At 37.4% G+C, this 14,071-nt stretch overlaps 1 protein-coding gene across 1 annotated transcript in view; it reads left to right on the top strand.

Moving 5' to 3' along the window:
• The window catches only part of polr3a (polymerase (RNA) III (DNA directed) polypeptide A), a 49,826-nt gene that overhangs the window by 23,239 nt on the left and 12,516 nt on the right, over positions 1-14,071 (top strand). The window contains exons 19-22 of the mRNA XM_051673575.1: positions 1,030-1,167; positions 4,503-4,673; positions 6,680-6,793; positions 13,745-13,831. Of these exons, the coding sequence (XP_051529535.1) occupies positions 1,030-1,167; positions 4,503-4,673; positions 6,680-6,793; positions 13,745-13,831 (510 nt within the window). The remainder of the gene's footprint in view (positions 1-1,029; positions 1,168-4,502; positions 4,674-6,679; positions 6,794-13,744; positions 13,832-14,071) is intronic.

The raw sequence follows: 14,071 nt of genomic DNA, 5'->3' as shown, positions 1-14,071 counted from the left end.
TATATAAGTAGTTTGAGAGTGCAGGTAGAGTGACTCAATCGCTGCAGAGCTCTTTTGGCGGGCTTTGCTTGGTGGATTTGCCCCGCAGGATCATGGGTAGTGTAGTTGTTCAGCAGGAATTTTGCTATTAAACAAGATTTTTTTTCTCCCCAATTTGGAATGCCCAATTCCCAAAGTCCTTGTGGTGATGTAGTGACTCGCCTCAATCCGGGTGGCGGAGGACGAATCTCAGTTGCCTCCGCGTCTGAGACCGTCAATCCGTGCATCTTATCACGTGGCTTGTTGAGCGCGTTACCACGGAGACCTAGTGCGTGTGGAGGCTTCATGCTATTCTCCGCAGCATCCACGCACAACTCACCACACACCCCAATGAGAGCGAGAACCACATTATAGCGACCATGAGGAGGTTACCCCGTGTGACTCTACCCTCCCTAGCAACCGGCCAATTGGTTGCTTAGGAAGCCTGGCTGGAGTCACTCAGCACACCCTGGGTTCGAACTTGCGACTCCAGATGTGGTAGTCAGCGTCTTTACCTGCTGAGCTACCCAGGCCCCATTAAACAAGATTTCTAAAAAATGAAGTTGAAATAACATGGACTGATGGCTTCAAAAGAAGCATATACCATTGATTAACAACCTCGGAACTCACGGTAGATCTGTCGTTAAAGGTTTATAAGTTATTGTTAAAAATCAATTCGCCTATAGAGAAAATGAATGGGATTTCTACTTCCAAAACCAGACTGTTATATCATATTAGACAACACGCTTTTTAGGGTAGTAAAGGCAAATATATAATTTTTTTCTGCAAAATTTTTGTCTATTATTTCATCTTCAAAATTATGAAATATGAAAAAAACTAAATATTTAAATTCCTCAATTCTCATCCATCCCGTCAGCTTTGTTTTGATGGAGGATTCTGTTGTGTTGGGTTGAACGTAACTGCTCAAAACCTTAGATGCTATTTGAGGTTAAAAAAGACAGATATCAGAGTGCTGTATAGAATAAAACATCTGTGTGTTCATATTTTTAGCTCCCTGCCGCTAAAGGTTTCGTGGCTGACAGCTTTTACTCGGGTTTGACGCCCACCGAGTTCTTCTTTCACACTATGGCTGGACGAGAAGGTCTGGTTGATACTGCAGTAAAGACAGCTGAGACGGGATACATGCAGGTATGATCACACACACACCCCTGAGCTTTGGTTTGGGCTTGTATAATATTGTGTCAGTGTTTTGTTTTTTAAAGTAACTTCTCAAACATCGAGCTGATCTCAGTATTTAAAGTAATAGTTTACTCAAAAATGAAAATTGTGTCTTTTCATCCTCATGTCATTCCAAACCTGTATGACTTGCTTTCTACTTCAGAACACAGGAAAAATTGAATATGAAAATAATATATTTGGAACAATTCAGAGATTTTCAGTTTTTGATGCTGCTGAGAAAACTCACCAAGTTGAAGTTGTCCTACTTCCATTTTTTTTTTCTTGGGATGCAAATAAGAGAAGTTAGACTTTTTATTGGTGTTTCCCAACATGTCAAGTGTACCTGGCAAAAATTTCGTTTGTGACTTTTGTTTAATCTAACTGTTCAAACCCTCTCCAAGCAAGTATTCAGGTGTTTTATTGAACATTAAAACAAAATAACTGAAAACTATGAATGCAAACATCTAAAAAAAAAATATATAAAAATACTTCAACTTACATTATATTGCCAAAAGTATTCGCTCACCCATCCAAATAATTGAATTCAGGTGTTTCAATCACTTCCATGGCCACAGGTGTATAAAATGAAGCACCTAGGCATGCAGACTGCTTCTACAAACATTTGTGAAAGAATGGGCCGCTCTCAGGAGCTCAGTGAATTCCAGCATGGTACTGTGATAGGATGCCACCTGTGCAACAAGTCCAGTCGTGAAATTTCCTCGCTACTAAATATTCCACAGTCAACTGTCAGTGGTATTATAACAAAGTGGAAGCGATTGGGAATGACAGCAACTCAGCCACGAAGTGGTAGGCCACGTAAAATGACAGAGCGGGGTCAGCGGATGCTGAGGCGCATAGTGCGCAGAGGTCGCCAACTTTCTGCAGTCAATCGCTACAGACCTCCAAAGTCCATGTGGCCTTCAGATTAGCTCAAGAACAGTGCGTAGAGAGCTTCATGGAATGGGTTTCCATGGCCGAGCAGCTGCATCCAAGCCATACATCACCAAGTGCAATGCAAAGCGTCGGATGTAGTGGTGTAAAGCACGCCGCCACTGGACTCTAGAGCAGTGGAGACACGTTCTCTGGAGTGACGAATCACGCTTCTCCATCTGGCAATCTGATGGACGAGTCTGGGTTTGGCGGTTGCCAGGAGAACAGTACTTGTCTGACTGCATTGTGCCAACTGTGATGTTTGGTGGAGGGGGGATTATGGTGTGGGGTTGTTTTTCAGGAGCTGGGCTTGGCCCCTTAGTTCCAGTGAAAGGAACTCTGAATGCTTCAGCATACCAAGAGATTTTGGACAATTCCATGCTCCTAACTTTGTGGGAACAGTTTGGGGATGGCCCCTTCCTGTTCCAACATGACTGCACACCAGTGCACAAAGCAAGGTCCATAAAGACATGGATGAGCGAGTTTGGTGTGGAAGAACTTGACTGGCCTGCACAGAGTCCTGACCTCAACCCGATAGAGCACCTTTGGGATGAATTAGAGCGAAGACTGCGAGCCAGGCCTTCTCGTCCAACATCGGTGTCTGACCTCACAAATGCGCTTCTGGAAGAATGGTCAAAAATTCCCATAAACACACTCCTAAACCTTGTGGAAAGCCTTCCCAGAAGAGTTGAAGCTGTTATAGCTGCAAAGGGTGGGCCGACGTCATATTAAACCCTATGGATTAAGAATGGGATGTCACTTAAGTTCATATGCGTCTAAAGGCAGATGAGCGAATACTTTTGGCAATATAGTGTATATCAGCTTAGTGACTAAAAATAAAGAACAGCTTACATGGGCACATTATTCCATCACTCCAAAAATATGTGCGTTGAGCGCCCTCTTGTGCGCAGTCTGTGCATGTGCGCTCTGGCTCTGTTCACCCACGTGGGATAGCCTGTTTCCAAAAATGGATTGTAGCACTCTCTAGACATCGAATGATGATGATCTAACACGTCTGTGACGCAAAGCATCACATTTCAGTGAATCGATCCTAGAGAAACCATTGCAATAGCGATGCCATTAGCTTTTATTGACACTCTTTGAGGAATATTGCAGCATCTACAGATCAAATGACATTGAGTGTGGGCTTGTTTGATTCTGAATCGTCTTCTGTAAGTTGCAATATGCCATTTTCTGTGTCAGGTTTATTTTTCATGAAGCAATAAACCAAAATGTGATGAAAATTCAGTTTATCCGTTTACTATACATATGGATTTCACACACTAATACTCACTGTAGTTTGGTCTCTGAGTGAAACAAATTTGCTCATTGTATTCTACTAATCAAGCCCTTTCCAAAGATATACGACACATGGCTGTGATATCTTTGATCTTTTTACCGGTTCTGAACATGATTGTTGCTAGTGCAAATTAGCGAATTGTGAAAATGGAACCGTTCTAATTTATCAGCAAATTTAAAAGCAGTATTTTAGAATTGGTCAGATCAGCTATATTCATTGTAAAGATAAGTGTTTAAGCTTTAAAACGACACCTATTTTGTGCAGATCAAACAAATGGTTGATTTTTCATGAATAGCGCCCCCTCTCGGCCTGGTGGTTACACTACAAGTTACAAAAAGTGGCTAAATACATTGAAGCTATTTAAAATAAGAAAATATTTTTTAGAAATCGGATGATTAATTCAGCAATCAAAAGTTCTGATTGCAGAATTCAATAGTATTAACTGATGTATGAACAATCCCTTACAAAAATTAACCATGGTTTTACCATGATTTTTTAAGTAAAAACATAGTAACCACAAAATGAACCATAGTTACTGTAATATGTCAAAGTTCCTTTACGGCTGTGCGAGGCTCAAGTGAATCAGTGAATTGTTTATGTGAACCAGTTCATTTACATGAACCGACTCCCCAAAGTGAATCGTTCCCAGTATTTACCTCAGTATTTAAACTCTGGAGGACTTTGCACCTGTGTTTGAAAACTGAGGTCTTCATTTACGCCATTGCTGTCAGAGAACATATCGAGTCCCTGGGAGATTTTTAAAGCAAGTCTCATAGAACACCAGTATGGAGAGGTTAGCCAATCATAACAGAGCTCATTAACATATAGATGTTTTAAAGGCACAGCAGCAAAATAATATCCTGTTTAATTGTCAGGGTCAGAGACATTGTGGAGAATGATTATGAAAAGCTAAATCAAGCAAGAAATCTTGTCTAACATTCAAAGCTGACCTCAGGGAAAAAAATAAAATGCTGCTAAAGTGTAGAATATGACGCCTTAAATGGTTGCTTTAGTAATGATGTAGGGTTAGGGTTCTGCAACAAGTGTGATTTGTGATGTGTTTGTGTGTGTATAGAGGCGTCTGGTGAAGTCTCTAGAAGATCTTTGCTCTCAGTATGATCTGACGGTGCGCAGCTCGACCGGTGACATCATCCAGTTCATCTACGGTGGAGACGGACTCGATCCAGCTGCCATGGAGGGAAAAGACGAACCTCTAGAGTTCAAAAGAGTCCTCGACAACATCAAAGTACATCGGATATTTTTTTACTTTTTATAGCACCGATGAATGCACCCAGAACACCCTATCAACTGCATAGCAATCAGTGTTAAAAATGTTCCTTGACAAAGGTTTTTTATTTTATTTTGTCAACAATAACGAAGACGAAAAAGACGCAATCATGACTATAATCAAGCGGTATAAATTAAAACATACTTTTGACGGAAATATACGAGAAAAAAATAGATACCGGGCCAATTGGTTGCTTAGGAGACCTGGCTGGAGTCACTCAGCACACCCTGGTTTCGAACTCGCGGCTCCAGGTGTGGTAGTCAGCGTCAGTACTCGCTGAACTACCCAGGCCCCCAGTCGCCGATAGTTTTAAAAATGGATTTATAGAATGTAAAAATTTTTACTATTGCAAAGAAAGCCTCTGTGACAGGCACAGATGCTACAAGAGTCCAAAATGAATAAAATCCCAGATGTAGTTAACTGTGCAAAAAAAAAAAAAGAACAACAACATTTGAAGCATAACGCAGGACTATGAACAAGCCCGAAACACACTTACTTCGGGACTATTATTTTGAAATGACAAGAGACTTGGATATATTGGACATATATACATTTTCAGGAGGTGCATGCTCGACTCGACTGCACATTCTAGCGCAGTAAATTATTGTGTAAAGCAGTGCATGATTATTCATTACGCACGACACATGACCCATTCAAAATTAACATGGGAGCGGATTTACTGAATGGAGAATGGAGACTTCACCCGCAAGCGGTGAACCAGGTGTGTGTAGATACTGGCAAGCTGCTTTATCTCTTTACGTCGCCCGAAAACACTCACTTTCATCTGAACCGGTGACAAAAGCAAAACCACCGAATGAGACCCAGTGTGTGCGTAATACAGAGACTGAAGAACCCGGCCGTTCAGCGAGCTGCAGCAGGTATACTTGTGGAGACTGAACGGCAGCCAGCATTCTGTATGTTTTATATCTGTATGCAGAGTGTCTAATAATGCATTGGCAATGTACACTTAAAAAGTAAAATTCTCTCATCATTTACTCACCCTCATGACATCCCAGATGTGTATGACTTTCTTTCTTCTGCTGAACACAAGTGAAGATTTTTAGAAGAATATCTCAGCTCTGTAGGTCCATATAATGTGAGTGAATGGTGGCTAGAACTTTGAAGCTCTGAAAAGCACATAAAGGCAGCATAAAAGTAATCCATTCGACTCAAGTGGTTAAGTCCATGTCTTCAGAAGTGATATGATAGGTGTGGATGAGAAACGGATCAATATTTAAGTCCTTTTTTACTATAAATCTCCGCCATTGACCAGTGCCGACCAGTAGGTGGCGATATGCACTAAGAATGTGAATTGCCTAAAAACAAAAGAAGAATATGGAAGTTAAAGTGAAAGTGGAGCTCAGCTTTTCTGGACCATGTTCTCTTACATATGAACATTTTATATGTTTGATACGTGTTTAAAGTAGTTTATGCATTTTTAAAAATATTTTTAAAAATATGCATGTTTTTGTCACTTTGCACATTATCGTCAACTAAAATGTAAATCATTTTTTTATCAAAAGAGAAATTGTATGACTAAAAATAAAACTGAAAAATTAATTTAGCAAACACCACTCTAAGTCTAGTTTAAATCTCGTTCGTTCTCTTGTTGTGCGGTTCTGCTCGTGTGCATGTGAGTAATCAGTATGCATTCTGGGATTGTGGTGTCTCTGCTCGAATGCGAGTTGACTGATGTGAAATGAGTGAATCTTTACACACAAACAGAACGTGACACATCAGGTATAATCAACACATGCTGCTGTGAGAACCGGATTCATTAACATTCACGTTCTGAAGAGCAGAGCTTGTTTACCACTTTCAGCAGTGTGTAATTCACTCTGTGTGTGCATGTTAAAGAGCACTCGAAGATCTCTCTCTCCTCTGAGCACTGAAACTAAAAGATTGTCAAGATTTTTATTCATATACTGAACTGGGGTATGAAACGTTGGTTTCTCTCTCGTCAGTCGGTGTATACCTGTTCAAGTGAGCCGGCCCTCAGCAGGAACGAACTGGTGATGACGTCAGACTCCATCATGAAGAGAAAAGAATTCCTGTGCTGCAAGGACACATTTCTGGAGGTGAGACGTCACATTTATACACTGAACTTGAAAAAAAAAAAAAAATCTGCCATTATTTACTCACGCTCATGTTGTTCCAAACCCATTGGACTTACTTTCTTCAGTGTAACACAAAGGAAGAATCTTTAAAGGAATATTTCAGGTTCAATACAAGTTAAGATCAACTGACAGTATTTGTTGCATAATATTGATTACCACAAACATTATTTTAACTTATAAAAAAAAAGAAGCAAACATCGCAGTTACAATAAGGCACTTACAATGGAAGTGAATGGGGCCAATTCGTGATCGTTAAAATACTGTTTCGAAATTGTAGCCACAAGATGTAAAGATTAAACGTGATTTTGGTCAAATCAGTTATTTACCAGCATTAACGATGTTTACGAGATTACAGGGTTGACCGGTGTTTCGTTGTCATGACAACAGAGTTGGATATTGGATATAACTTTACAGAGAAAAGATTAGTATGGGATTTTTTCACATTAAAATCATATTAACACACATAGTTTACGTCTTGTGGCTATGCTTTTGAAACGTTTACGGACTGGCCCCATTGACTTCCATTGTAAGTGATTCTCTGTAACCCAGATTTTTGCTTTTTTTTAAAGAAAAGGAAGGACGAGTTGAAATGTAACTTTTGTGGTTATCAACATTATGCCACAAATGCTTTTGATTGAGCTCAACTTGTGATGAACCCGGAACATTCATTAAAATATTATCCATATCACTCTTTTCCATGTTATGAAAGTGAATGGAGACTGGGGCTAGCAAGCTTCAAAATGACAAGAAAAACACCATGAAAGTATCAGAGAAGTATGTGCCCCTCTGCTGAAGCTCTGAAATGGATTACAAAAAGTCATATAATACTGTAGGACGTCATTGACTTTAATAATGCCTTTTTTATTTTGCAAGATTCAGCAGAGTAGATTATCAGTGAATATCGACAATTTAAATTTCAGTCTGTTTCTGATGGAAAGCCATCATATGACTTTAGAAGACTTCGAGTGTAGTGTGCAACTCATATGGACTACTATTTTTTTATTTTTTATTTATTTTTTTTATAATGGTGTTTTCTCATTTCGGAGTTTAACTGACCCAGTCCCCAATCTCTTTTATTATATGGAAAATAGCAGCCAGGATATTCTTAAAAAATTTACCTTTTGTGTTCCACAGAGGAAAGACAGTCATATAGGTTTGGAACTACGTGATGGTGTGTAAATGTTTACAGAATTTTCATTATGATGGCTGTTTTTTCAAAATCCCTAAACCACAACGAAATTTCTAACACACTCTTCCTAAAGCGTTCAAGCTACATCCACCAAACTCGGCACATATCTTAAGACTGTTCTGGAATAGTGTGCTGTGTCTTTTCTAACTGATCGGACATTCGATTTTCGCACAGCGGACGATCAAACATAAAAAAAAAAATCCTATAGACTTACATTGATGGAATGTTCATACAGGCCAACGGAATGCTTGTTGATTCGAACTCCTACTGTCGAAAATTCAAATGTAACAAACCCACAAAAGGCCTTTGATCTTTTTTTAAATTGTTCTCTCTCTCTCTCTCTCTCTCTCTCTCTCTCAGTTTATTTGACTATTTATCAATGTAGGTAGCTGGTTGTTTGTCTTATTGTAATGTCTAACTTTATACTTTTAAAATTAGTTTAAACTTTTTGTCAGGCCAACATTAAACTTTGTCTTGACAATATTACCTATGTAGTTTTAATATATTTTCCCAAATTAAGTTAATATGGTCCACAGCTTCAATCTCTTAAACCCTGTGGGCCTGTGTGGAGGCGCTATATGGCAAGCCGTTTTAACACTTAATACCCTGAAGTCCCTGGATGCATAAGGTAGGCATATGTGGTATCATTTGAAAGCTTAGAGAAACCCATAACTTTTGCATTTAGTTACATAAAATAACAAAATAAGGCCTGAAAACATTTGTGTCGCAAATTGGCCCCACCTAGAGGTTACTTTGTAGAAATGTTTAAAATGAATATAAAAGTCCTTCACTTAACACTTAAAAAGACAAGCCATAAAACAAATGAAAGATCTCATTCTCAGGAAGGTGATTGTACAGTTTATTTTGTTGCCATAATACCACAGTTTGAATTATTAAAAATTTTATTTCAGTAAGGCATAAAATGCAAAAGTCTCTTTTCTTTGCTGACTACTGATCTGTAAGCCCCAAATAGCCTCAAAATGTATATAAAATCTTACCTTGGGTTGTTAGCTTTAAAATGAGTTAAAGAAATTACTCGTTCACTTGTTTGTTAGCTTGCTTGGGAGAATAATCCAATGTTGCGTCAAAACAATTTAGAACAAAATATGAAGTTCGGTAGAAAAAGTATGAGAAACAAATAATCAGCAAAATAGGTTCTCATCTAGAGAAGATGAAATGTTGCACATCATTGTAAAGCTGGCATTCTCTGCTTTCCAGTAAAATCTAGATTGTGCTTCTAGGCAACTCAGAAGCCAATATATTCCACAAAATATTGTGAAAGCTCTCAGCACTTCATAAAAAGACTTGTTGTGTATGGGTGAGGGCTATAATGCGTTAGAGCACCACCTACATTTCAGATCAGTAAAATGTGATGGAAGGTGATAGAGGAAAAAAAAAACATTCTAGTACTTGGTGCCATCCAGTGGAATAAAATAAGACTTTTTGCTTGAAAATGGAGGACACAGAACTGAAATGGCATGCTTTTAAACTTTAGACATTAAAATAAAATGTTTTTTTTTTTTTTTTTTTTTTTTTAGCATAAAATTGTAAACATATACAATGTTATTTATTAATTATTGCAATCATTTCTTAAAATGTAGGGGGTTATCTGTAAAATAAGACCATTTTTATTAAATTAGTCAACTGTATGTGTGAACTGGGAGATTTTAAAATTGAGTGTGTAAGAGGTTAATTGACCGAGAGGCCTTTTCTAAAACCATCTGGTAAAGTCCATATATGAAGTGCATAACCCATATGAATGAGAGCAAGGATGACAAACAACTCTACAACACACACAAAGACAGCATTTTTCATTTCATGTCCCTTTTGTCCTTAAAATGTCATTTGAACTGTTTTTCAAAGAGTGTTGAGTGCGCCTTTTCACTGTGCTCCGTCTATCAGAGTGATTTATATTCACATGCACCTCCTTTAAAATGTACTTTAAGTAATTTTAGGCTTCGTACAGGAAGTTTGTGATGCTCAATCGCTGAGGTAAATCAGCAGTGATGCATTGTGGGATATGTCAAAATAGTTGTCATTTGATTGGGTTTGATGTCTCACTCTCCTTTTAATTAGTAGTTTATTGAAGGTAGAGGATTTCGTTTCAACAGGTTTGCCTGAGTGTGTGTGTGTTTCTATGCATTTATTAATTATTAATTGTTTTAGGCAAGTAGCCTTGTAAAAAGCAGGATAATATACAGTTAGCCAGTCATTTTCATCTAGTACTGTATAACCCTAATGGGCTTTATTTTTGCGATAAGGACAGGTTGACTGTATATTGTCTCATTTATTACATCGCTATTTACCAATTAAATAATTAAATGAACATGAAATATTAATTGAAGTATAAATTATTATGTGGGATGAAAATGAGTGTGGAGAGACATGAAACTAGCACAGCTGTTAAGGAAAAGTATTTTTCCCATTCATTTTATTTTTCATAGGGATTTAACCCCTTTGCACTGTTTGGTCATTTTTGACCGAAATCAATTTTGTGTCTTTAGGAAAAATTGTATGCTTCCTCTGAGTGGCTCGAGGCTTGGTTACTTTTCCTACATTTGCAGTCTGAACAAAGAAAAATAATTTTGACTCAATTTGATAAGTTTAGGTCATGTAACAAAAAAAACAAAAAAAAAGCGGCACGTGTTGTTTGCGGTCAAATTTGACCGACCATAGGAAATGAATGTACGAGACTATAACACATACATTTTTGGGATTTGTCAAAAAAACAATAATTCAGCCATAATACCGAACACACACACACACACACACACACACACACATTAATCTTGTTACAACCAGGAATATATTACTGGATCTCTGCAGCCATCTAATGGTTATTTTTGTTATGACATGGTTTTCAAGTCATGTAATTATAATTATAGTAGTGTAGTTTATTTACTGTAGTGAAATTAACATAAATGTGCTTATTTGCATTTGCAAATTAATGGTGTTATTAAGAAATGTAAAGGTAGATAAGACCTAAAAAGAATACCCCCCCCAAACATTTTTTTTTTTGTTGTTTTTTTACTTTATTGAAGTTAGTGTTAATACATTTTATAAAAATAAAAAAATGACGCGTATTGTTTTTTGTCAAATTTGACGCGTGCAGAAAAAGTCCAAAAAAAGAGTCTAAAACGAACGGTGCACAAGGTTGATAAAGTACTTCAGGAGGTCTGGGTATCTCAGCGAGTATTGACGCTGACTACCACACCTGGAGTCGCGTGTTCGAATCTAGGGCGTGCTGAGTGACTCCAGCCAGGTCTCCTAAGCAACCAAATTGGCCCGGTTGCTAGGGAGGGTTGAGCCACATGGGGTAACCTCCTTGTGGTTGCTATAATGTGGTTCTCGCTCTCGGTGGGGCGCGTGGATGCCGCAGTCTCCGTGATAACGTTCTCAACAAGCCACGTGATAAAATGCGCAGATTGACGGTCTCAGATGCGGAGGCAACTGAGATTCGACTTCCGCCACCCGGATTGAGGCGAGTCAGTACGCCACCACGAGGACTAAGAGCTTATTGGGAATTGGGCATTCCAAATTGGGGAGAAAAATAAATAAATAAATAAATAAAAATAAAGTACTTCATAAAAAAAGTTGTAAGCCATGAAATAAAACCAACCAACTCCAAAGTGAATCACAACATTTGAGCAAAAAAGCATTCGAAAATCTGACAGTCAAAGGAACAAGACTGTGTACTTGAAGTCTGTAAGGAGGGATACAATCCATGAAGCATTGCCAATGACATAATCCAGGGGTGTCCAAAGTCCGGAGAGAGACTTTAGAAATAGAACAGAATTAGGCCCGCTATGGAGAAATTATATGAAATTCATATTCTGGGCACTGGATGTTGCTATCACCTGCAGCCGCTATTCACAGCGCATCGCCTCCACTAGTGCGTTCTGTGTCATCACCAGATTGGAATACATACGTCCTCTGTAGCACTGGGAAGTGTACTGTAATTAATTGGTTCGTTCTGATATTTCGTTGAAACAAGAAAAATGATTCACGTGCTTCCCAGCGCCATTTGAGTGAGGACATACTGTAGAAGAGAGCGCTTAAAACACTTGCACATCTGTGCCTGATGCGCGCGCTCAGCTTGCACATGCACATCTACAAAATAAAATGAAGCGCGATAATTTTGATCAAATTAAATTAGTATTTGTAACGCAAGTAACAACAGAAAAGAAGTTATAATTGTATAGCGATAAAGAGTAATTCCTTGACAAATAAACTGAATGGACGTGGCCCGCGGCACCTTTTTTCTGCATTTGGCCCTTGACCGAAAACTTTTGGACACCCCTGACATAATCGAACTAAAAGTGATGGAAAAACGTAAACTATTAATTTAAAGTTGTTTTAAGAAGAGATCTTTTTGCACACTTTGTTCGCGGTGATTCTCTGATTGGTGGATTTCCCCCCCTCCCTCAGGATTATGGGTAGTGTAGTTCTTCAGCAGTAATTCTGCTGTTAAACACGGTTGTTATTAAATGCAATTGAAATAACATGAACTGATGGCTTCAACAGACGCAAATACCATCGATTAACAACCTCTGAGCTCATGGATTGTTTGTCTTTAAAGATTTCAAAGCTATCATTAATAATCAATTCGCCTATGGAAAAAATGAATGGGATTTTCACTTCCGGAACCAGCCTGTTACATACTATAGTTTAAGATGTTCATCATGAAACTCTCTTGAGCTTTTGAAACACTGTGACTGAAGCATTTGTGCTCAGTGTGTGTGTTTCATTTAAAGGCATTGACAGACACTGGCAGTGACAAATACTTACAGGTATTGTACAGTATGCACGATGAGTGTGTGTGTGTGTGTGTGTGTGTGTGTGTGTGTGTGTATGAGAGAGAAACATAGGTTAAGTTTGTATGTCTGAACAAAATTGAGTTTGTGAGTGTCTATATGAGATGTAGCCAAACACTGAAAGAAGATGTACAGTTAAGCATGTCTGGTTATGAATTACAGTCATATCCAGTGTTAACATATATTGTGGCTTGCTGAATTAAACACACACTCTAATCCCAACTGCACGGTGTGTATCAGGAATCGCACAGGTTGTCTGGACTGTTGATCTAATGTTTGAAATTGTGCTTTTTATTTTCTATAAATTTGCTTCTTTGTGCATCATTCACTCAAAGTAACAATTATTGTAGTATTATTTTATAATAGGGTGAATCTTCGGAAGAAAATTTCCAGGTCATATTTCACCCCAAAATCAACTTAAATTTGCTTTAAAAAAAAATGAAGCCCTATTTTTTTGTTGAAGTACTATTACGATTTTTTTGCATTGTGACATTATTTTCATCAATCCTATTTCTCACTAGCATAATGCAAAAAAATGCGTCCTGCCATTAATCAGTACTGTAATGCATGCATTAGTTTTTGTCTTTAGATTTCCCCCTAATATTATTATTGTTTTTGCATTATGCTAATGATTTGGAGGTAAAATGAACTTAATTGTCATGAAAATAATTTCACATAAAAAGTGCAAAAAAATCTTTTAGCAAAATAGCATTTCTTTTTTTAGTTCTTTTGATTTTGGGGTGAAATGTGAGCTGAACGTGAGTTTCATCCAACAAATTATTTAGAGTTATACTTTTGTGCAATGCTGAATTTAATAAGTGAAAGTTAATGAGCTCTGCTTTGAAGTCAAGGTCATTTTATTGGTGTTTTATTTATTTTTTTTACATGTTAAATTCTGTTCAATTGTAGGAAATCAGAAAGTTCATGATAACGGTTTCTGAGAAAGTAAAAAAGACGCGCGACAAATATGGCATCAATGACAACGGAACAACAGAGGTGAGAGTGAAGTATAATTTTGGAAATATTATATATATATATATATATATATATATATATATATATATATATATATATATATATATATATATATATATATATATGTATATATATATATATAAATAAGTATATGTATGTATATATAATGCATATAAATAAATATTATTAAATATATATATATATATATATATATATATAAAAATATATATAATATATATAAATATAAATATATATATATAT

The sequence above is a fragment of the Myxocyprinus asiaticus genome, chromosome 36, assembly GCF_019703515.2.
Source record: "Myxocyprinus asiaticus isolate MX2 ecotype Aquarium Trade chromosome 36, UBuf_Myxa_2, whole genome shotgun sequence".
Classification (NCBI taxonomy): Eukaryota; Metazoa; Chordata; class Actinopteri; order Cypriniformes; family Catostomidae; genus Myxocyprinus; species Myxocyprinus asiaticus.
Note: the sequence above shows the minus strand (reverse complement) of the source record. Positions and strands in the feature narration are given on the sequence as shown.